The sequence below is a fragment of the Coccinella septempunctata genome, chromosome 1, assembly GCF_907165205.1.
Source record: "Coccinella septempunctata chromosome 1, icCocSept1.1, whole genome shotgun sequence".
NCBI lineage: Eukaryota > Metazoa > Arthropoda > Insecta > Coleoptera > Coccinellidae > Coccinella > Coccinella septempunctata.
Genome location: NC_058189.1, coordinates 62,449,854 through 62,472,631, shown reverse-complemented (window position 1 = coordinate 62,472,631; position 22,778 = coordinate 62,449,854). Strand labels below are relative to the sequence as shown.

Here is a 22,778-nt window from a genome sequence, read left to right as displayed (position 1 = left end):
GGCCACCACCGAAAGAAGTTGTTAACGTAATGAAACGATTATTATACCCTTTACCCTGTCTTAGAGCCTTTCTTTGCTATAGGCTCTTCCAACAAACGTGATAAGTTCCACTATTGTATGGGGGAATGAACTGACACAAATTGATGAAAAATTATGAAGCCAGAATTTTTGTTTTACCTATTTATTATCAATATATACCAGAAAAAACAAATCGATAAAATCACCTAAACATAACACCAATAATTAAAAACATTAAACACTTGGTGTTCCACACCACTTCTGCAGGAATGATAGAACGTTCGACACATTCGACTCTGGTGCCATTTTGGCCCCCATGTTGAGTTTGGACCAAGCGTCTTTATTCGCCTGCATGTTATTCTTGCTGAAAACTACAGGCTGCTTACGCACAGGAAATCCTGTTACAATGCAGGGCGACTCTCCCTGCTGCAAACTTGAAGCGTACAATTGTCTGTCATCCAGCGGCAAAGTCTGAAATAGACCAAGTCATTTAATTCTCGAATGAATGGTCTTCAAATGGTTGTGAAGTAAAATCAGAGTTTGTTTCACCTGTTCAATTCTTTGGTCCATGCTGACAGTAAGAACCCATTCTCTTACGCTGTCATGTTCTTCAGGTTCATCTCTCAGATAAAGTTGATTTGGAATCGGCACATTCGATGGAAAATCAGTTTGAACTAAATCCGAATGATCGACCAGTTGTCCCTCACCTTCCTCAATGGCCTCACATAGATCCAAGTAATGATTCAGGAATACAAAGGCTTCTGAGTATCTACCTTCACTCTTCATATCCATTCCTGAAGAATTAATAAAATATTAATTCTCAGATTTACAATTAACGCAATAAGCCCTTTTTTACCTGCTTCATAGTATGCCTTATCTGCTGGGATTATGTCTGAGTATCTGAGAAGAGCGCAGCTTATTTTCACGGCTATTGACTTCAATGAAGGTACTTCCCTGCATGTGGCTCTCAATGCGTAAAAGTGTGAAATCATCAAAAGATTGTAAAAATGATGTTTCACTTCGTGGTTTATAGTTTCAAGACTTTCAAACTGTGAACCAATGTCATCATTTTATTTCAATTTTTTCTCATAAAGAATTTGAACAATATATCAATGCATACAAATTTCTTGCTGTGTTGCATTATTCTTCAGAAAATTTGATTTTCATTATTTTTTCTGCTTTATTTATCTATATACTAATAAACACCTAGTAATAGATGAAATCTTTGGATAATCTATGACACTAACGTTTTTATGGCTGATAGGAGTGAATGTTTAAAAATCAAGCAGTAGATTTCAACAAAAACCAATGCTTTGTCAGACTACCAACAAGTGGTATGTACTGGTTCCCATATCTTCTAGGTATATGTGAGATAATACTGAGAAGGCAGTCGAAGGATTGTAGATTTTGAAAAGGGTTATGCTGCACTGCGAGCTTGAGATCCATTGTGCTTCCCAATCAGAGCCGTCTAGTTCCAGAGTTCTAATAAACTCCAGGGATGGCTTCAAGAATGTTACCTTTTCTAAGTCATAGATGTGCAGACTTTTCGATTCCTACTACTCTCATCATACCTATCCTTGATATTCTTAGGGCAGGCCTCATGGTGATCTATCACCAGATGAAAGGGTGTGAGATCTGTAATGGTCTCTAGTGCCCTAGTTAGGCACTCTCTTATAGCTCCAGTGTGAACATAGGCTAGGGTTTTCCCTGCAACCAGTACTTTTATAACAAAGATTTACCATTTTATCTTGAGTGAAGGATAAATTAAGTTATATCCTTCCCTAGATCTTCTAAATCTCCTTAATGGGTGAAATATCGAAAAATTTGTACGGACACGGCAAGAAATTGTCACTGCTTCGTTAAAAATACATTTAGTTTCAATATTCCAACTAATGCTACCAAGCAGTTTTTCCCTTTGAGAGGACTCACAATTTCAAACAGCATCTGCCTCAATTTCTCCCAATCGTTGTAACTATCCGGTCCGGAAAGATCGGTTAGCGCGAACATTTCAGTGGCGATATGATTGTAAATGTTGAAATTCTGGGGCATAGCTGGCGCGCCGTGAACAGAATAAAGATTCAACGCTTCTTTGACGAAACCGTCTTTCAGAAGTTTGGCGGCGTATAGCGCGACGTATTTGTGCAATATCGGAGGGTTATGGGTCTTGGCCTTTTCCAGGCAGCGGTTCCATTGGCCTTGTTCTGCCAGAAGATCCAGAGCCCCGATTATATCTGGAAAAAAACAACGAATAATAGGAGGATAGCGAATTTGGACCATAAGTATGCATGAAAAGTGGCCAGCAGGCATATAAGCTTCACCATTAATCAAATTATGATGTTGGAGAGAATTTCGCATCTTACCCACATCAGCCAGTTGTTCCACATCTCCCTTCTTGAGTAGACGATCTTTGTACTTAGTTTCCACATAATTTTCGTAGACCGGGTCCAACTCTTTGGCGATCTTCCTTGCTCTGCTCCAATCCTCGGCCGCAATCAACGTGTCAATGGCTTCTTTATACATTTCGACACTTATGTACAACTGAGCCGCGTGTTCATGCTCGCCCATTTCCGCCAACCTGCAGAAAAACCATGAAATTTACGCGGAATTTCGATAAATAGCTTATCCTCACCTTGGTGATAACACTTTGATGATATCGACGGCTTCTTGACCGAACAGAAACTTATTGACCACATCGGCGGCCCTAATCAGTGCTCTTTTCACAATCGGCGGATCAGCAATGCTCGTGTCCACTTGGAGAAGGCAATCAACGGCTTGCTTGTGCTGTCCGGCTAGCGCCCATTCGTTAGCCTGCGAAAGGATGGTCTCTATGCTTTTGTCCCCTAATTGATACTGGTGAGATTTGGTGTACTCGGATTGAAGAGAGGGGTACAGATGGGGTAGGTAATCCTTGCTGACCCTCAACGCGTCCACCCACATTCCTGCAATATGTATTAAAAATAGAGATGTGCCTCCTTCAAAATGCTACAAGAAAGTTATTTTGATCGGGCATGGTAATACCAGGATTCGAAAGAGTCTGTAAATAAGAGCGTTTTTATGAATTAACCTTCTAACATCGTGTTTATGACACAAATAGCCAGATTATCGGTAAACTGAATTCTTCTTAGTCCTACATTCTGCGACTCAAACTTCTTGAACGCATGCTCTAAGACAGCCGTGTACTGTTTCGGTGAAGGAATTAGAATATATGTTGAAAAGTCATTTGGGCGTCGCAGGGAACATAGTGCTGACTACAGATGATCTGGGTGAGGCCAAGGACATGCTGAAGGAGCTTTGGGCTACATATGTCATCTTTAAGGGGCTGTATATAAGCAGGGGGCTGCTCAAAAAAAATTATATGAAAGACCCACACTTTTTTTACAAGCAAAATTCCCCTTTAAACTTTTCCGCAACTGCTCAGGTAATCAGACTTGTCAATTGCAGAGAAGAATTACACTAGGCTTGGCGGCATTTGGAAGTGTTAAATAGAAACATCCAACGACTGTTGATGTAGAGTGTACATTTTATGTTATGAACATTATAGCTTTGAGCTTATGGAATTTTTACTACTACTACTACTGACACTAAAAAGAAGAGCTTTCAATCAGTGCATGCCACCGATCATGTCTTATGACGCAGAGATCCAGGTCCTGGATCGGATACTTCGGGCTGACAAGAGAAGTAGAGGAAGACCACCAACACTACAGACAGACGATCTGAAGAAAATAACACCAGACTAGATTGCAGTGGCATCGGAGATATTGGGATGACAAAAGAGAGGCCTATATTCAGCAGTGGACTCAAAGAGCTATGTGATAAAGATGTTAATCTTCTCGAAAAGCCCTTAAAGAATGCTACACTTGCATTTTTTCATTGGAAACTGGTCATGGCAAGGCCAAAACGCTCACCTGTCGACTTATACTTCTGCACGATCAACTCCGGCACCTGGGCCCTCAGAAGCAGAGACTCGAACTCGCTGAATTCTTTGTCGTTGAAGCACTGCGCAGCCTGTGCCTGCAGAACGTCTGCCACTGAGGTCGGATCGTGAGTTTCCGCTACGCGCAAGGCGTCCATCCAGTTTTTCGCGTGGATGTACATGAAGATGGCCTCTTTGGATTTTTCGGCTTTGATGAATTCCTCCTCCGCCTCGACGTACTTGCCGTCGTCCTCTAACGCCATGGCGTATTTGTAATGGACCTCCTTATTCTGTTGGGTGAAGTAATGGTTATTCATATAAATATGACAGAAATTATAACACCTATACGCCATTCACATTTATTTTAGCACTCAGTTGGCCATGGAAATTTGACACATTTCACTCTGTATAGTACGAAAATATGTGGTTATGAAGCTTGTCAAAACATTTTTGGGTTTTAAATCAACGCTATGTTGCCCGTTCTACGTAAAAGTTTCTGTTATTACGTATTTTATCACAATGTCGAATCTCTTCGGAAAATATGTGACGAACATAATTGAAGTTTATACAAACTGATTGAAGGAATACCAAATCTAGTTATTTGCATGGAAAATATAAGAGATCAGTATTATATCATAATATGCACTAGCTTGAGAAGAGTTAATTTTCGTTAATCTTCTTTGGCTAAAGTTTGAATACGTTACATGAGTTGTGGATTTCAAAAATATTAACCCGAAGATGAAATGCATATGATGCAGTGGTTGGGAATGGGTATCTCCCGAAGGAATTAACAGATAATTACAAAATTGTTAAATTCTTCAACAAAAACCATCTTGCATCAATATAAGTAAAAGGAATTGAAGGAAGTTTCAAGTCAAGATAAACTTCACCTTTGAACAAAAATTTCACATGAATAAACAATTAACAGGACAACTGGCGCGTATTTGTGGCTGTCCATCTTAATACATTGATTTAATAATAGTAACTAGGTATTTACTTGTACCTTAAGACATTTACAATGTATAGGACAAGTCAAATGAAAAATAAAAAAGTAAAATCAATTTTCGGGAACTTTTCTACGATGACATTCATCGAAAATCCTGTAGTGAACTTTTCGCATTAATTCACTCAAACATAAAATTCTCAAATGCCACCAGTTCTCCCAATAGAAGGAGATTCTTTGTCATCCTCTTCATTCCCAATCTTTCTGATTGTGGAAATATTCAGCTGAAATATAAGTCGTTTGGATTCAGATGAAACATTATAGGCTTTGTTCGTAGAGTGTTTCACAAGGGTGGTGAACTGTACAGAGCAAGCGCAGATGGATTTTCCCTAGCCTAAAATGGAATTGCGCTTGCTCTGTACAGTTCACAACCGTTGTGAACTACTCTACGAACAAACCTATATAAATAAATATAAATTCTCTTACATTGAATATGTTCGCTACCGTCTGACGTATTGCGGATTTGAGAATATCAGGGTATAACTATTTGAATGAGCGGACCTGAATTCTGAATAGCACTTCCTGAAAACCTGTCTCTTTTTTCAATCACTTTCGGCATTTTCGTAATTCGACATTTCATGAGTGCCAACCTTACTCCGTAGTTCTAGTTACAGAAACTTGAGAAAATTATTTCATGGCCAACCGACTGCTAAAATAGATGTGAATGGAGTATAGTAATGTATTTTTTTGAGTCAGTAGAAGTGTTCATCATGACTAGAAGACGTGAAAATCACTCTCACTCCAAGACAGCGAAGTGATCGACTGGCTTGGTGCAGCTGAACTGGGACTTTGGATGGGATAAATTTTTCTTCGTAATGAATATAGATTCTGTTGGGACATGGATTATGGTCATGCAAGGTTGATAATGCAGAATGAAACACGAGATTCTCAATTTTTTGTGAAAAAGCATGTGCACCACACTGTTGAAATTATGGTATAGGGTGTTTATGCTCATTGTCACCATTGGTATTCATCAGGGACAACAAGATACATAAAGGTTTGGACTATGGGAGCTTATTACCTTCACTGGAAGATTCTTACTCAGCTGGAAAGCGAAACTGAACTGGAACGTTTCGCATGCGTAGTTGATGCAAGCGTCCAAGATCCCGTACTTATTGAGCAGCTTTATGGCCGAATCTATGGGCAGTGTGTTGGCCCACAGAAACGCAACCTGCTCGGCCGCTCTAGGTCCGCCGTTCTGTTTCGCCACTCTGTACGCCTCCTCCCACATATTGACACCCCTGTACATGTTCATGGCGGCTTTCCATTCGCCTGCCGCCAGATACTGGACTTCGGCCCCCCTGTATTTGCCCTGTCCCTCCAGCTGTTGGCCGAGATGCATGTGCGTGGTCTGTAGCAGGTCTGGGTGGTATCTCTCTACCAGACGCACCTGAAAATTCATTTCTAAAAATCCAGCCTGTATTCTGGAAATACAATTCTTCAGATGAAAATTTTTTCGTACCATATTATCATATTGTTCCGCCCTCTTATACATAGCTATGGCCATGTCCGGCGAATTCACCGATAGATACAACTTCTCGGCGTCCCTGTATTTCTTCTCTTCCTCTAGGATTTCAGCCTGTTTCAGGTACATGGTTGATACTTCGTCCGGCTCTAGATATTCGGATGCTAGATTGTGGGCGTTTTCCCATTGTCCGGCATTGTTGTACATGTTCACTGCTTCTCTGTACATCCCGCTCATTATGTACAATTTTTCAGCCAGGGCATATTCCTGAAAATATGAAAGTAAGGAAAGTGTGAACGCAAAGTCTCACTTCTTTTTTGGAAGATTGTTTTGACTCGTATAAATTTTTCAACAGTAGATTCTTGAGGTCAAAAGAAACACTTTTTTTCCTTACCATTTTTTCCCAATCGTCTCGGTTTAAAAGATACAGCTATCTTCTCATAGAAGGTTTTATCGAATTTCGGAATATATAGTTTTTCATTTATTTGATGAATCTTTTTCGAACACAAAAGATCACCCACATCTTCCAGTTTTCTCATTATGACCATAACGTACCATAAAAATACCCAAAATTCAAAGAACCCAACTCTTGAAACTAAGTTGGACGCTATCTAATGAATATTTGAACGTTTTGGTCGTTTTGTAAAATAAAAGTATTCTTCATATTTTATTATATATGATATTCAAAAACCGAAAAGTATCTATGAAATTTGAACAATTGGGGAATTGGGTACTTTGGCTGAATACAACTCTGTTTGAAAGATCCACAGATGAGTAATGTCACATGCATTGGGAACTTATCTTCCAAAAATTTCAAAAAACTCACCTTCACCGAAGCAAAATGATTAGCTATTGCCACGTAGTACTTCTTGATCGAATCTGAAACCTCCAGCACTTTAATGATATGAACAGCCTTCTTCCATTGCTTAGCACCGACCGCAGCATCCAGAGCCTTCAGGGTAGCTCCAGCCTCGATGTAATGGCTGATGGCAGCATCCATCTGTTTGGTCTCCACCAAACTGTCGCCCCACTGTTCCTCAAGCTCCACCACCTGATCGGGACTTCTGACCCGAGCCAACTCCACAGCCTTGCTCCAAGATTTACCTGTCGTGTAAAGAACACATCCGATGTTGATAGATAAAGAGTGATTGCAATTTCAAAGTGAAATCTAGGCAGCACTGGTGTATGAGTGATGAACGATTTGGTAAACAGTTTTGTAAAATACACTGCGCAAAAAAATTAACGCACATTCTGAAAATCTCAATTTTAATGAAAGTTAACTCTAGATTGACTTTATAACTTATTTTTTATGTTCTCTCGGAAAGGTTTTGAACGAAACAAGACACATTAAATGGACGAAAAATTCAGGATTTCACCGAATCTTATGTGAAAGAAGAGAAATGAACAATTTTCAAAATACTGAAATGCTGATAAGTGATTTAATACTTGGTATTTCCACCCCTTAAGTTAATTACAGCTCGGCAACGACGGTTCATACTCAAAATGAGTGATCTTAAAATGTTCTGATCTAATTCTTCCCAGATTTCTCCGAGTCATTCCTTAGTCATTAAGAGTAGCTGGATGATTTTCTGAACTTCTCAGCCTTCTATTGAGGTTGTCCCAAACCTGCTCAATCGGATTGAGATCTGGACTTCTTGCTGGCCATTCCATTCGAGAGACCTCTTCAAGGTACTCCTGAACGATGAGCGCACGTTGGTGTCTAGCATTATCGTCCATAAAAATGAAATTTTCACCAAAGTATGGGGCAAATGGCACTACATGCTCTTCAAGAATGTTCCGTATATACTTATCAGCATTCATAGCTCCATTATCAACGACCACTAGGTCTGTGCGAGCAGTCAAAGATATTCCACCCCATACCATAATCGATCCTCCCACGAAACCAGTAGTATTCAGGAAATTGCACTGAGCATATCTTTCATGTGGACGTCTGTATACAAGGGAACCTCGATCACAATGGTAGAGGCAGAATCTATAAGCATCTGTGAAGAGAACTCTTTCCCAATCGGCTTCTTCCCAATGGATATGCTCTCTCGCAAAATCCAAACGCGCCCTTCGATGGGCTGAGGTAAGAGCTGGGCCTCTTGCCGCGACACGAGGCCTTAAATCATATTCTCTGAGGCGATTTCTTATTGTCTGAGTGCTAATTTGCACCTCATGAGTTTGCTCAAGCTGAATTTGAAGGAGGCGAGCGGTTGCAAACCGTTGTCTTAACTAAGAAACTCTCAAGTAACGTTCTTGAATGGCAGTTGTTACCCGTGGTCTACCCTGTCCTGGTCTTCGGACATTCATACCTGTCTCCCTGAATCGCTGCAACATTCTGGACACACTTGTATGGGAAACTACAAACCTTTCTGCAATTCTTGTGCATGTCCACCCTTCTTCTCGCAAAACTACCGCTTGGGCACATTCCTCTTGGGCCAAATTGCGAAAAGAAAAACTATTGATCACTAGAATTGATCGAGATTTTAGAATGGAGCCAATACATTCAAAATCTGATAATACATTTTTTTTCATTCCTGCTGGGAAAAAAACATCTGTATTGAAGAAAACCGTTAAAAGGGGATAACATATGCTTGCATAATTCTGATAAAAATAATTATCATTGAGAACACCTTCAGTTGTAGAATAAATTTGAGATTTCCATAATATGCGTTAATTTTTTGCGCAGTGTAGCTTATTACAGAACACTATTGGGGAAGCTGCCGCCCCAAATGTGTGAAAACTTATTGCCGTGCTGCATTGTTTGTGTTAAATTTCACTTCAAAATCCTAAAGTAGTAATGAATCATCCCAATTGATCTGTCCTCTTTCTGAATTTCCCCTCACCTTTTTTGTAACACTCCAATGCAAGGTCCGGTTTGTCCAACTTCTCGTAAATGTCAGCGGCGGCCTCGTACAGCTCGTACTTCAGCAGTTGCTTCAGCACGTTCGACACCAGGTTCGCGTCCTCCATGAGCTCGGTATGTTGAAACAGCAGACTCGGTATCCTCACAAGCTTCTTCGATTTCAAATACATCACCAACGCTTGTTCGTACTTGCCCTCGGTCTCTAGGACTTCGCCGACCCTCTCGAACTGATTCGTATCTTTCAGCAGCCTCATGTATTCGTCCTGCAGGTCTTTGTAGTTCTCGTAGTTGCGCTGCTTCGCTAGCCTTTAAAATGTTTGGTTCAATATAAGCTTGAATGGAGCTTTCTGGGTACTCACCGCAGGGCTTGATCCCACTTATACAGATCCTTGTACATCTGCAAGACGCCCTCCATATCGCCTTGCTCCAAAAATATGTTCTCGGCTGTGTTCAAGTCGCCCTCGATGATCGACAGTCTGGCGTGAACTTCCGGGGAGTTGGCGCTGTAATCGTTGAACCTCTCGGCGTACTCCTGCCCTATCTTGGATGTTTCGTGGAGGAAATGCGCAGCAGCTATGTTGCCCAGGGCCGCTTGACACCTTTCGGCCAAGGTCAGATTCTGCTGCTTCAAGGCTATCTGCGACAGGTTTTGCCACATGGCCTTGGATTCTGGCGAGGACCCCATGGACTCCAAGAACAACACGGCGCGGCCGTAGTCGTTATCGTTCAACGCTGTGCCTGCAGCAAATATTATACTGTAACGAACCTAGGCCGGACCTGTCAACTTCGCATAACTGTTATATCTTGCATTGGTTGACTAGCGCTCTATCTTTCTTATAGTTGGGGAGCCCAAGAGGGAAATTCGGGATTTACCCGTGCGTGTCAGATCAATATAAGGGGAAATACCTTTGACCCTGTAGAGTACCTTTACCAAAAATTAGACCTATATATAGGGGAAATTGTCTAGGACAGCCTGTCTGAATAGTAGGAAAAAACGATCATTGAACATACTCGAGCGTGTCAGATTAAGATAAATGTGATTAATTACATTGTTGAAAAGTATATATTCTAACAATTTAAGCGTGACGAAAATTTGTGGAAGGGCGCCAAAATTAAAAAAAAACGACACGTGTAAATTCTCGAGCGCGGTGGCTTTTTTCCTTATATTGAAGCTAATGATTCGAGAATAACAGAAAAAATATAATCTGACAGTTTCAGCAAGCCGAAATAATAAAAATTGGCCATAAAGGTCACAAAAATCAGTTTTTTTGAATTATCTCCTCTCCTGGGCTTCAAATTGTTTTCGCATTTATTATTAAAGTTGTAGAGCATAACTGTTTCTACAAATTTTGTCCGAAGCAATTTTTTCTACGTTTGAACGTTTTTGAGATATATGGCGATGAATGTACAGGGGTGGACAAAATTGGAGATACCTGAATTACAACTTTTTCAACCCAACGAGATAGGGGAAAATGCATGGCACATCACGGTCGTCTTTTTCGAGAAACTAATGATGCCATCAACTGCATTACTCTATCTTCTTTTGTTTTCGAGTTATAGGTCAAAATTAAAATTTCAACTTTGGTCATTATCTCCGTTTCTGTTTAAGCTAGGATGTTGAAATGAAAACACTTTTTCGAAAGCAATCCAGTGGCGTACTATAATTCTTTCCAACAGGTATATTTGCTGAGCTATAACATAAAGATGTATTCTTTCTTATGAAAACAGTAGTTAAAAATGACTTAGAAAGACTGAGGGTGAAGTATAATATATTTCTGAAACGGTAAAAAAATGTCGATTCTTTCTAAGTCATTTAAAACTACTCTTTTCATAAGAGAAAACACTACTTTATGTTATAGCTCAGAAAATATATCCTGTTGGAAAAAATCATAGTACGCCACTGGATTGCTTTCGAAAAAGTGTCTCTATAATGTCTTCATTTCAACATCCTACGCAAACAGAAACGGAGATATTGACCAAAGTTGAAATCGCCCAAATTTAAATTTTGGCCTATAACTCAAAAACAAAAGGAGATAGAGGAATGCAGTTGATGACATTATTAGTTTCTCGAAAAAAGACGACATGAATGATACATTCATTTTTCTCTATCTCGTTGGGTTTAAAAGTTGTAGTTTAGGTATCACCAATTTTGCCCACCCTGTACATTAGACTAGGTTTCTACATTGACCTTGGCCTTTCGCATGTGTGGCTAAGCTCCCCGCCTTTATCGCCCTCTAACTCGAAAAAGGTTAAGAGTATGTAAAATTGCTTCAGACAAAAGTTGTACAGAATATTATTATCTGCAACTTTCATAATGAATACAGAAACGATTAGGGGTACAAGAAGGGAGATATTTTAAAAAAATTCCTTTTTTATCTTCAAACTGTCAGATTAAGAAACCCCCCCTGATTGGTGTCCGATTAATTGGTCAACACGTCTGAAACATCGAGATTAACCATCTGTATGAAAATCTGACACGCTCGAGCAAGTACAAGTTTTTTGCATTTTCAAAGGACCGCTGTGACCTTGCATCAAGTCCAAATTGTTACAATATAAAAATATAATTGCAACGTTCTTTATTTTCAGTTCATTGTCAGGCAACAATTTGCCTTTGCAGGAGCAAATCGTTTCTTTCATTTTTTAATTGATATTGTTTCAGAGATTGGGAGTAAAAAGCCTAAAAAGTTTCAGCAAATTGGTCACTCCCTTGAGAAGTAGCTTCCTTTGGGTCCAAACATATACTCTAAAAATCTGACACGCTCGAAATTTTTTTTACCATTTTCAACACTCTTTCGTACGGCCAGCCCCACCACGCAAACTATCAGACCAACATGAATTTATTATGTGAATTCTATATTCTCGAGACTATTTTCACCATTGTGCCTTTGTTTTGTGATATCTGAGTCATCGAGCATATTCCTTACCGAATTCTACCAAACCCTCGTCCAGTTCGATGGAGAAAGTGTTGTTTCCGTCCACACAGACAGCCTCTGTTTTTCCATCGCTCCTTACAACGTCCGTAACGTCACCCTTGACCTGAACCATCGTCGGATTCTCCGGCATGTCGATGTTGTACCAAATGGCCAAGTTGTGATCTGCCTGAGCCACTGCCACGTCACTTCCCTCCACCCACTGCACGAAACTGACGCCCGTGAAGATTGTTTGCTTCACGTTGGTCATTACATCAACCAGAATCAACCTGAAATGTAAATTCTGAAATGTCGACTATCAATCAGATACCAGACCATTTTTGAAGTGATTTTACTTGATTCTTTAGGAATTGATCGCCAAGAATTTGTATGCTCTGCTCTATGCAAAAACAGAAGATGGCTTAAGAGCAAATATTAAGGTCTCCTTTTCATGGTCGTCACTCTTAATACGAACCTCTGTTTCTTGTCCCGAAAGAGCAGCTTCTGTCCCAGCTCGTTCAGCTCCAACCAATCGATTTTGGAGTCGTTCGTGATCTGGCCAATAGTGACGCCGTTGACCAAGTTAAGGACGCAAATCGTCTTCAGGTCCAGCAGATAGGCCAACTTCTTGTTCTCCAACGACTGGTTCCTCTCGTTCAGACGCACGCTCATCAGATGCGGATTGGCGAAATCTGTTCTGACCGAGCAGAGGACCTCATTCTCCCCATACTCGATCAGGGAGAGTTCTCCGGCGTTGAATATGGTGCAAACGGAAGGATTTTCGAAGTAGAACTTCTCCAGACGCGCGCTGTTATCCCATGGCACCTGCAATTTGTCCAGATTTGGTCTACTCTGTAATCTGTGGATTTGGTTGAACATGGAATGGAGTTAAAAAGAGACAAAGACAGCCATGTTTGTCCTAAAGTGAAATTGCCTAGACTAGAACTTTTGAATAGTGGGCGTTTGTTGGGGATGATTTCAAAAAAGCTGCAAATTAAGAGCAAATGTACCTCATAAGATCACTCACCTCACTGAGCAGATTTTTATGTAGGGCTGCTACCATGAGCGTTTCTTCGGTACGGGCAACCAAATAACTGTCGTGACCCATGATTTTAACGTCATCTATTTCGCCTCCATATTGGGACTTGAGAATCACCCCTCTTGCTGTTGAATTCAGAGGCTTTACAAGCACCTGATTTGGACCAACGTAAGTGATCTCAAACTTGTCTTTCCATACCGTTCGTCTCAGTACTGAAATTCAAGATCAACTTCGGTATCTTTGACATTTGAATTGTTAGACCAAACACGAAATGCCAACTCTCCCTTGTGAGTTGAGCAAAAGTTATATGTAATTAAATGTACTAATATTTGTTCCAAGATATTATTTCCAGAACATTACCTGATTCGAACATCAAAACGGTACCCCCTAATCCACCGCAAACAACCCTGGAGCCGTCTTTCTTCCAAGCCAATGATGTCACACTGTACAAATTCTCAATCTTCTTCGAAGGCGTTTCCTCCCACATAGATTTCCTGTTGTTCCAGATGTAGAGATGCAACCGATCAAAGCTGCCCACGACCACCGCCTGTAAAAGACTTGTTGCAATCCTCCCATTTGTTTTAATCTTATGTTGACGATGAATACCTGACCGCTAGGGCTACAAACTGCCTGAGTGAACTCGTGCTCATATTCCTTCATATAATCGAACACTTTCATGAGTTTTCCGTTGGCATTGTAAACGGAAACCTTCATATCGCAACCGGCTGCAAATATATATCCGTGCGCCCAAGCTAGAGCAGTGGGTGGTACAGAATATAAAACTACCCTTCCTTGTGCCTCTTCTCCATTCTGGTCTGCAGTGACGAAATATCTGAAGCGAGAAAAACTTAAATATCTACCTAGCCTCCAAACTGTTCATTCCAGAGGTTCAGCCCATGAACTATTCACACATGAAGCACATGGGTGAGGATGTACTACCCTTGATTATAGATCTGAAGGTTGTATAAACACAAGAGTGCTACCTTCTCCCCAGGTGGTTATACTGAAAAAAATTATCAGAAGATGAACATAAATACACGTACCTGATTATATTTCCATCAGCATGTCCGGATAAAAATCCAGTGCCTCTTGAGTTGGAAGCAAGTGACACAACCAGGCTATCGGATGCAAAGAGGCTCTGAGACTTATTGCTCTTCATCATGAGATGCCTAACTTTACCATCGGCAAGGCCGCATATCACTGGACCGGTCATCAGCCAAGTCAAACATGTTACTGGTGAGGACTGAGGAAATTTGTTGCAAATTGCCTGAAAATGGACCCTCGGTGAGATATTTCGTCCAGAGTTCTGAATTCAGCTTTGTAAACAGCAAATAACTCTGATTTTATCTTATTCACTGTGCGATTTTCAGGTACTTGCCCGCAACTATGGAAAACATGGGTTTCACCAGATCTGCCAGAAGCCTGGATAGGAAAAGACTTACCTTTTTATCCCCCCAATTTTCTCCAATCTTATACACGTACACTATATTGTCTGTTTGAGCCACAGCTAGTTTGGTAGAATCGGGGCTGAATGCTATGGCTTTTATTATATAGGACTTCTTGCCAGCGCCAGAATTGAAAGGCTTGGTAGAAAATTTGTCTCTCCTTTCGCCGTTCTCATCGAACAGTAGGATGTATCGGTCAATGGTAGCTACAGCTAGTTTTTTATTGTTGGGCGACCAGCAAATCGAACATATTTTAGCGTCTGTCTCCTGATAAAATTCATCAGAATCAATGACAATGGAGAAAAATAACTGATCTTTAACGCTTTATATATTATATAGCTTTAAAGAATTCTTAACTTTTGTAACCAATTCAAATACAATCCCATTATAAAACAATTTCAACTGGTGAACACCCCCAAGTTGAAAATTGTACAGAATTCAGGGATTCTCAGAGTAGTCATTATTCTTTTTCAGAGCTTTACAATAACTTCCACCAGGAAATTATTAATATGTTACTCACTTGACCCTCAATTATAGTTTTTGAGTACTTGAGCTGCATATTTCAGCTAACACACACAAAAAAACTAGTACATTGAAATCAGAATTTCCTTAATATTTTGTTTGTATCAACAAAAATATTGCTATGGAAACTGTCTGGATATATGAAAGACTTTCTGATATAAAACTTTTATTGAAATCTTAAATAATAAACTTTTTACAAAAATATCTTCTAAACATATATGCCTACAGATAACAACAAGAACAAAATGCCAAATCCAGAAAACAGGGATGCTACGATTGATACAGCTATTTCCTTCTTCAGACTTCTGGATTGTTTTGAGGTAGTTACTTCATAGACGAAGAACCAAGTGGTGAAAAACACACCAATACCCAACAGCACTAGAGTCAGATGCGGAAAAACCGCTGGATTTACAGGGGAAACATACCTTGGGAGGGATGTAATTTCAACCTGAAAATTTTTGACTATAAAATTCTTTATCCATTATTACTTCAGAGTTATTTATAAGTACCATTTCTTTATTTGTTCAGTGCTAGGATACTTAAAAGAAGTAATTTTTTAATGATAGCAATCGGTTTTGCTACAAAATTGCCTACGAAGTTGATCCTAACCTCTAATCATTAATCAAATTTCTTTTCTTCTTCGATTAATCTCTATACTTCAAACTTCAAATGACCTCACTTGTTTTCATGTAACCAAAAGAAAAAAATCGGTTATATTTATTCATATTAGATTGTTCTGATTCTACCATAAAATTGAAGTCGATAATGGAAATTGTAGCAGAAAGATTGCCTTCCTCATTGAATAATTTTAGAAATGTTTATTTTGAATTTGAAATATCCTAACCTCATTTATAGTTGTCAGATATCTGTCATCTTTCAAGTTTTTCAACCATATGTGTCGTCCAAAAAGAAATACTTGTAATTTTACCGCTGCTGGAGTTTCCTTAAAATTTTCCTGTTCATGACGAAGTTTTGTGAAGCTATGGTTATTGTGAAATAGTTAGTATCAAAATAAACATGATTACATTAAAAAAAAATCATTTATTTGCGTTCAATAAAAATGGGAGGTGGTATATTTTCCCATTAATCACAAATTATAATTCCTCAGTTTTCCACGATCAAAATTTCATTAGTAGCAGCAGGAAGTCTTACAAATCTTATCAGCTGTTTCACTACATCATAGTTATTATATATTTGATTCAGTTTGAAACTATCCCAAGAATGAAGTGTTGTTTTCATGAGTACTCAATATTCATTTCTTTTCAGTTTGTGATTAAAGAAATCAAATTTATGAGGTGAGAGGAGATCGGTATGTTGTTATGTAAAAAACATCATAACCAGCAGTCTGCAAATTGTACATGGGATGAATGAGGAGGAATTGTTGCAAAGAGCTATTGAAGAGCGAGATAAACTATTCAAACGTTATGAACAGGGACGTGAAGGTGGTGCAGAGATCGACCCTTGGGAAGATCCTGGATTTGAAGTTTATCATGCAACTGACAGATATGGATTCATTCATGATAAGAGATTACCATCCAAGGTTGATATTCACGAAACAAAAAAATTGCAAATTGAAGTAGAACGCCAAAAGAAATGGCTCAAGATGTTGAAAGATTGGAATCACACATTAGCTTCAGAAAAACTCCATACTCGTGTTTATAAAGGCATTCCCGATTCATTGAGATCGATTATTTGGTGTAAATTATTGAAAGTAGAAGATGCTAAGAAGGCTAACTCTGGAATGTATACTAAGATGTACAATTTAGCGAAAGAGTATTCAACAGATGCTAGACAGATAGACTCTGATGTTAATAGGCAATTTCGAGAGCATTTACAATACCGTGAACGATATAGTATTAAGCAACAACAATTATTTAATGTATTAACTTCCTATGCCATGTATAATTCTGAAGTAGGATATTGTCAAGGAATGTCTGGCTTAGCTGGTGTATTGCTGATGTATATGGATGAAGAGGATGCATTTTGGGCACTACATATCTTATTAACAGACCCAAAATATGCTATGCACGGTTACTACAAAGAGGGATTTCCAAAACTGACTAGATTTTTAGCTCATCACGATAAAATTCTAACAAAATTTCTGCCAAAACTGAAGAAACATTTCGATAAACACGGGGTTGATGCTATGTTGTATTCTTTGAAGTGGTTTTTTATTTGCTTTGTGGAAAGGGTAAGTCTGAAATATGTATTCAAATCCTCGTTTCAAGTGAAAATTTTTACATCCCTCTTGAATGATCATAGCTTGAAAAGTTTTCACATAAGTCAAGTGATTTCTTACGTTTGGATTATCTGATTGGCAGAAATATTTGCGAATTAGTGCCAATTATATATTGATTATTATGTTTAATTGGTTGGTGAGAGTTGAAGGAATTTAATGGCGCCTTCAGATGTGTAATTATGTTAATCTGGGGTGTTTAATCTAATATGCACTTGAGGATGTATTAATTTGTGAATTGCTCAGGTGTTTTCAACTCGTAATAATTGTAATATTCCATAATGAGTCGAAATAATCACAATAATTAGAAAAATTTGTCTCTAGGTCCCTTTCAGTCTTTGCCTACGTGTTTGGGATATTCACCTATTAGATGGTGAAAGAGTAATAACTGCAATGGCCTACACAATATTGAAATTGCATAGAAGAAATCTTCTCAAACTAAATGATATGGATGCTATTGTTAATTATATTCAGGTAATACTCGCTACTTATGGAGCGAAAGTGTCTTTAATAAGTTGAATATCATGCATAAATCTGTACTGGTTTAATTTTCTAGGTGAAACTGCATAAGGATTTCCTAATAGACGACGATACAGTCATACAAAACTTGGAGAAGTCCTTGGAAGAACTGAAACGAGCAAAACTCGACACTGCAGGCCCACCCCAAAAAGAAGAGATACCAACGAAACCCTTTGGCGTATTCAAAAAACCGACTGTTACCAAAATAGTGGGCTTAAGAGCCGAACAATTCACAGATAAAGAAAGGGAAACAAATGAACTGGTGATACTCACGAGTGATATAGCGAGGGAGAGTGCGGAGAAGGAAGACTCTTACCCGATTGATTCAGTTGGGCACACAGGTACAGATTCAAGTAATTTTTCAACATCTATCGCAGGTAGCACTTTATCTTTGCAAACCAGTATCGCTAGCAGTTGCTCAATAGAAATTACGAGACTTTGAATTAATGTTTTTTCATTTTTACCATGATATCTTGATGGTTTTTATGTGAGGTTTTTCTTGAAACATGTGGTTTTAATGGTTTGATGATCTGTGTTGGTGAAAAATCGTTTCAAACCTGTGAATATTTGTAGATATTTCCTTCAATATCTGAATAATTCTTCTATAAAATTACTCCTGATAAACTCTACCCAAAATATTTATTTAGATCCCAAATAATATATATATTTTTGTTATAATCTAATGTATTATTTATCTGAATTCCTTTGTCATTCAATGACGACATTCCAAATAATGAAAAAAAAATGGAAAAGAAAATTATGAAGGAGTTTTGTTCATATTTTTTACTCACTTGGTATAATAGGAATAACATAACACACTTTCATGTTCTTAACAATCAAACGATTTATAGGCACTAATATTTTTCCAATTCCCTTATTCATTATTATTGCAATTTTTTAATATCTTCTCTCACTAAGATTGTATTCCTTATCCATAATATATGTTTGTTCAAACAATTTATGTTTTGGTTTTGCATTTTATCACACCTTTTCCTTTTGATTTTATGCATGGTGCATGGGATTTTTTTAATATTCATCATGTTAATTTTATTAATCCAGGTAATTTAAATGCACTTCTGGAATAATTTTTTTTTATTAAAGTTCACTCTGCTTTGGTTGCTTGGTTTTAAAGCTTCGAAATATATTTACTGGATATAATTTTCACACAATTTATTATAGCCGTGCTATAAAAATGCTCACTTCTGATCCAAACTGAATAAGGAAAAGTTCTTCCATTCACGAAATATGATGAAATAGACTTGAAAGCTTTTGTTGGTTAAATCTACTAACTTACTATTGTCCAATTCAATTTAATGAAGCACACAGCTAGAAGAATTTGAAATGGAAAGGACTGAGTTGCAACAAAAATACATTGTTTTCAGTCGTTTTTTTATTGCTATTAGAAATTCCAACAAAACATGGATGGCCTTGAAAGAAGTTAATGAATAATATTCTAAGTATGATATGAATATGAGTTATATCATTTGTCCCAGAAGAGGTTCACAAGGAACTCTATATTCAAGTCAGATTTTCAAATGAGTATCCAATATTTTCAATTCATGTTGCTACTAAGGTATTCTGCTTAGTATTTTGAATATTGGTCATGAACATTGAAACCAAATGAATAGGTAAGTTTATGTCATGTACCAATTGCTTGAATTCTAACGAATCTCAGGCTGAGCATTATTGGCAATAAACAAAGCTTATCGCATATAAAGATGCTTTTGCTAAGTTGTTGAGTTATACTTGTGCTTTCTCTGGTACTCTTAATTAGTTTTGAGCATTATTAAACTACGCCTCTGTCAAAAATTAAGATAGTAAAAAAAAGTTTTTAGGTGATTTTCAATACGCAGTAACTTGAAAAAAAAGCTCTACAGCAATTAAAAAAAGCATATTTTATCTCCAAGTGTCTAATCTTAGGATCCGACCTTCAAAATTATTTTTTTAAATGTTTTCAAGTTATCTTGGGAAAACAACCAGGGAAATTTATTTTTTGGTCCATGGGCTTGGAAAACTTTTTTGACTCAATCTCTATATGGACTATTAACTTTATTATTCAGCTTCAATTTCTTTTTTTAAAGATATCGGGCTTTGAATAGAAAAGACCATTTTGCCTTCGATTATCGATATTTTAGTAACCAGTGATCTCACAGAAAGTTGTGAATTCGAAAAAATTTTCATTTTCACTGCTAATTGAAAAATTGGGTAGCTTGGGTTAGAAAAATTTTGTTCGGGTTAACAACTTCAAATTTATTATTAGGAAAACCCAAAGTTTTTAATTTTTTTCCAAATTCGTCAATTACTGATGCAAAATTGAGAAGAAAAGGGATAAGAGCTCTTTTTTCATTTCAATAAGGAGTATGAGTTTTTCGGGGCTCGATTTTCGAAAAAACTACGAAAAGCCTTTTGTTCCTTTTTTAAATTCATGTAATTGGAAAAATTGATAAATGAAATTCAAAATGATCCTTTTCTATTCCAAGTCTGATATCTCAACGAGAAAAGCATGTCTCTAGGTATTTAAAAGAGGAAACAGAAGCTGAATGAACAAAATATTTGGTCCATATACAGGTTGAGTAAAAAACATTTTTTCTAACCTGTGGACCAGTTCGTCAGCTGTTTCCTCAAGATTACTTAAAAAAAAAGTTTACTGAAAGCGTGCCTAATACCTTCTGCATTAATTGTCTTGGAATATCAAAATTCATAGAAAAAAGTGGAGGTGTCACCAATCCCTGAACAAGAAGAATAGACTGACTCACATTTAGCTGTAGGTGATTGCTTACTACAATTTTTTTATACTAGATGATTTCATTCAATATTAGCACTATTTACTGTTAATTTCAGGGTCTAAATTCTCATTCGAACACAGCAACGGTGACGAAAGTCCCTTGCTTGAAGGCGACCACAATTTAGGATCTAGACGGTCCTTAGCCGATACAAGTGTAACGTCGACAGCTGATCTTTCTGTTTTCTCCACCATAACCAGATCTCAAGCTCACGAGAACAGCCTAGATACACATAGCAATTTATCAGATAACTCGATGGGTGGAGCCAGTTCGGTAGGGTCTGGTATTGGTGCCATGGGTTCCCAACGGATATACAGTGCTCACACCACCCCCATCTCCAGCTCTCACAACCAGAACCCCGACGTTCTTCGGATATATGTACCATATTCTCCTTTAGAAACTCCAGTTGCTAGTCCACACAATGGAGATTTACAAAAGTCCGTTCCTTGTCTTTTTAACGATAATAAAGTACGCATTAAGATAGATAACGATGAACTTCCAACTCCACTCGTTGAACATGGTAGGATCAAGAGTTTCACCATGGAAGCAGAATTAGATTTGAAGTAAAATGGTCCTAATAAATTGAACAAAAATACATTTAATTGACCACAAGGAACAAATAATGTCCTCTGAAAGTGATAATTATTCTGCATTCCCTAAATAGCATCATAGATTGATTTTTATTTTTAGCTTGTTAGTTTACGAAAATGTGTCATTTGTTGAGATTTGAAAAAAACTCAGAACAATAATTCCAATAATTAAGTGATAAAAAGTTGAATACTCTCTTAAACATATAACATTTTTTCATTTGATGAAAGTTCTGTTCGAAATTTATGTATTGATTAACTTAGAAACAGATTGTTAATTAAACAGGAATTGAAAAGTATATTGAAAAAATAAAGCAATTTAATGTTAATGAAAATACTGTTACGATGTATCGATTTCTTTGAATAATTTGTGATTTTTGTGATATGGAAGTGTTACTATTTCGAAATGGTCAGTATACTACTTTATTTGACTGCTCCTTGTGTAAAGTGGATCTTCGTAGTAGGTCATTATTTTCAACTCGAATTAATACGTACATTTTAAATACTTCTATGATATTTGTCTTTGAGTAGGTTAATCTAGTAAATATTACAGAACTTTTAATAGAGTTTCGAATGAGTATTTAGATGAGATAATGTACCATGTTTATTTTTTTATTTGTAAATAATGATAGTTATGATGAGATTTCAAATCGAGTATTTGAACATAATCAGCTTTTTCTGACAATTATACCCCTGTATCACTTGATTGACATATGTTAAAAAGCCTTATAATAAAAATACAACGATTTTTTTCGAGTCAAGTTTGTTAAAAGGTTTTTTCTTAATAATGAAATATGAGTAAACGATGAAAAAATTATGACATTCTTATAATATCTATGACGAAGTGAATATAATAATGGATTGCAAATTTTTTTGGAAGCGTTTTCCCTATATACTGGTTATAAATGCAATAATTTTTCTTTCATCGAAACACTTTTGTACCATTGATATTTTGGCCATTCCACGTAGTCTCAATTTAAGAATTGGGATTTATTATAAATTAGTTTTAAAATTCTGGTAGAGGAGGATTATTATACTTGAGAATATTTTAAATGACATCCATTGTAGTATTAAGTGTTCTATTTTATTTATGAAAGCATTTATTTTGTAAATAAACTATTTATTGATCGAGTAATGGTGTTATACTTTCTCATTAAACTATTCATTAATATTATTTTTTAGTAAAAGAAGTTGCAAAACTAAGGTAAATGAGCAAACGTTTTCTTAAAGAGCTCGGTGATGAGCCTTAAAGACGGCTGTGGATTAGCATTGGATCATCTACCAAGAAGCATGGGATGGGTCATCCTTTGTCTATGGGCTGTGCTAAAAGGGATTGAATGCTGATTATTGTACATCTTCACGCCATAGCCCTCTTAAACAGTTAAAGAGGGCTGTGGGCTTGCCAAGAAGTAGGCTATGCCTACTATTCGTATTCTAAAGCCGTCTTTATAGATCATTGAACTCTATGCC

General features: G+C 37.5%; 3 protein-coding genes across 3 annotated transcripts; 1 reads left to right on the top strand and 2 right to left on the bottom strand.

Annotated features, from left to right (window-relative positions):
- Positions 1 to 173: 173 nt before the first annotated feature.
- On the bottom strand, positions 174 to 15,320 carry LOC123308536 (intraflagellar transport protein 172 homolog). Its single transcript, XM_044891247.1, has 20 exons — positions 15,182 to 15,320; positions 14,659 to 14,928; positions 14,260 to 14,483; positions 13,823 to 14,048; positions 13,577 to 13,763; positions 13,205 to 13,428; positions 12,653 to 13,002; positions 12,193 to 12,467; positions 9,628 to 10,006; positions 9,249 to 9,574; positions 7,226 to 7,503; positions 6,397 to 6,666; positions 5,956 to 6,324; positions 3,924 to 4,221; positions 2,648 to 2,957; positions 2,379 to 2,593; positions 1,948 to 2,249; positions 875 to 1,067; positions 568 to 812; positions 174 to 489 (listed from the first exon to the last, which is right to left on the bottom strand). Exons 1-20 carry the CDS (start codon positions 15,218 to 15,220, stop codon positions 253 to 255), a joined length of 5,217 nt encoding a protein of 1,738 aa, XP_044747182.1. The 5' UTR covers positions 15,221 to 15,320; the 3' UTR covers positions 174 to 252.
- An 18-nt stretch (positions 15,321 to 15,338) lies between these two features.
- LOC123307495 (transmembrane protein 258) lies at positions 15,339 to 16,422 on the bottom strand. Its single transcript, XM_044889837.1, has 2 exons — positions 16,336 to 16,422; positions 15,339 to 15,655 (listed from the first exon to the last, which is right to left on the bottom strand). The coding sequence occupies exons 1-2, from the start codon at positions 16,420 to 16,422 to the stop codon at positions 15,392 to 15,394; spliced, it is 351 nt and encodes a 116-aa protein (XP_044745772.1). The 3' UTR covers positions 15,339 to 15,391.
- Positions 15,980 to 22,443, top strand: LOC123308528 (USP6 N-terminal-like protein). The gene is made up of 5 exons (XM_044891234.1): positions 15,980 to 16,182; positions 16,450 to 17,374; positions 17,744 to 17,893; positions 17,976 to 18,279; positions 20,780 to 22,443. Exons 2-5 carry the CDS (start codon positions 16,547 to 16,549, stop codon positions 21,286 to 21,288), a joined length of 1,791 nt encoding a protein of 596 aa, XP_044747169.1. The 5' UTR covers positions 15,980 to 16,182; positions 16,450 to 16,546; the 3' UTR covers positions 21,289 to 22,443.
- Positions 22,444 to 22,778: the final 335 nt, after the last annotated feature.

Excerpts from the sequence above, each read along its gene's own strand:
- LOC123308528 (XM_044891234.1), top strand. The coding sequence starts at position 16,547 with ATGAATGAGGAGGAATTGTTGCAAAGAGCTATTGAAGAGCGAGATAAA. Across the intron at positions 17,894-17,975 it reads CTATTGTTAATTATATTCAG|GTGAAACTGCATAAGGATTT; the intron begins GTAATACTCGCT and ends TTAATTTTCTAG. Across the intron at positions 18,280-20,779 it reads TGATTCAGTTGGGCACACAG|GGTCTAAATTCTCATTCGAA; the intron begins GTACAGATTCAA and ends TGTTAATTTCAG.
- LOC123307495 (XM_044889837.1), bottom strand. The coding sequence starts at position 16,422 with ATGAAAACAACACTTCATTCTTGGGATAGTTTCAAACTGAATCAAATA. Across the intron at positions 15,656-16,335 it reads TGAAACAGCTGATAAGATTT|AATTTTATAGTCAAAAATTT; the intron begins GTAAGACTTCCT and ends TAATGGATAAAG.
- LOC123308536 (XM_044891247.1), bottom strand. The coding sequence starts at position 15,220 with ATGCAGCTCAAGTACTCAAAAACTATAATTGAGGGTCAA. Across the intron at positions 14,929-15,181 it reads AAACTATAATTGAGGGTCAA|GAGACAGACGCTAAAATATG; the intron begins GTGAGTAACATA and ends GAATTTTATCAG. Across the intron at positions 13,003-13,204 it reads ATAAAAATCTGCTCAGTGAG|GTGCCATGGGATAACAGCGC; the intron begins GTGAGTGATCTT and ends GACAAATTGCAG.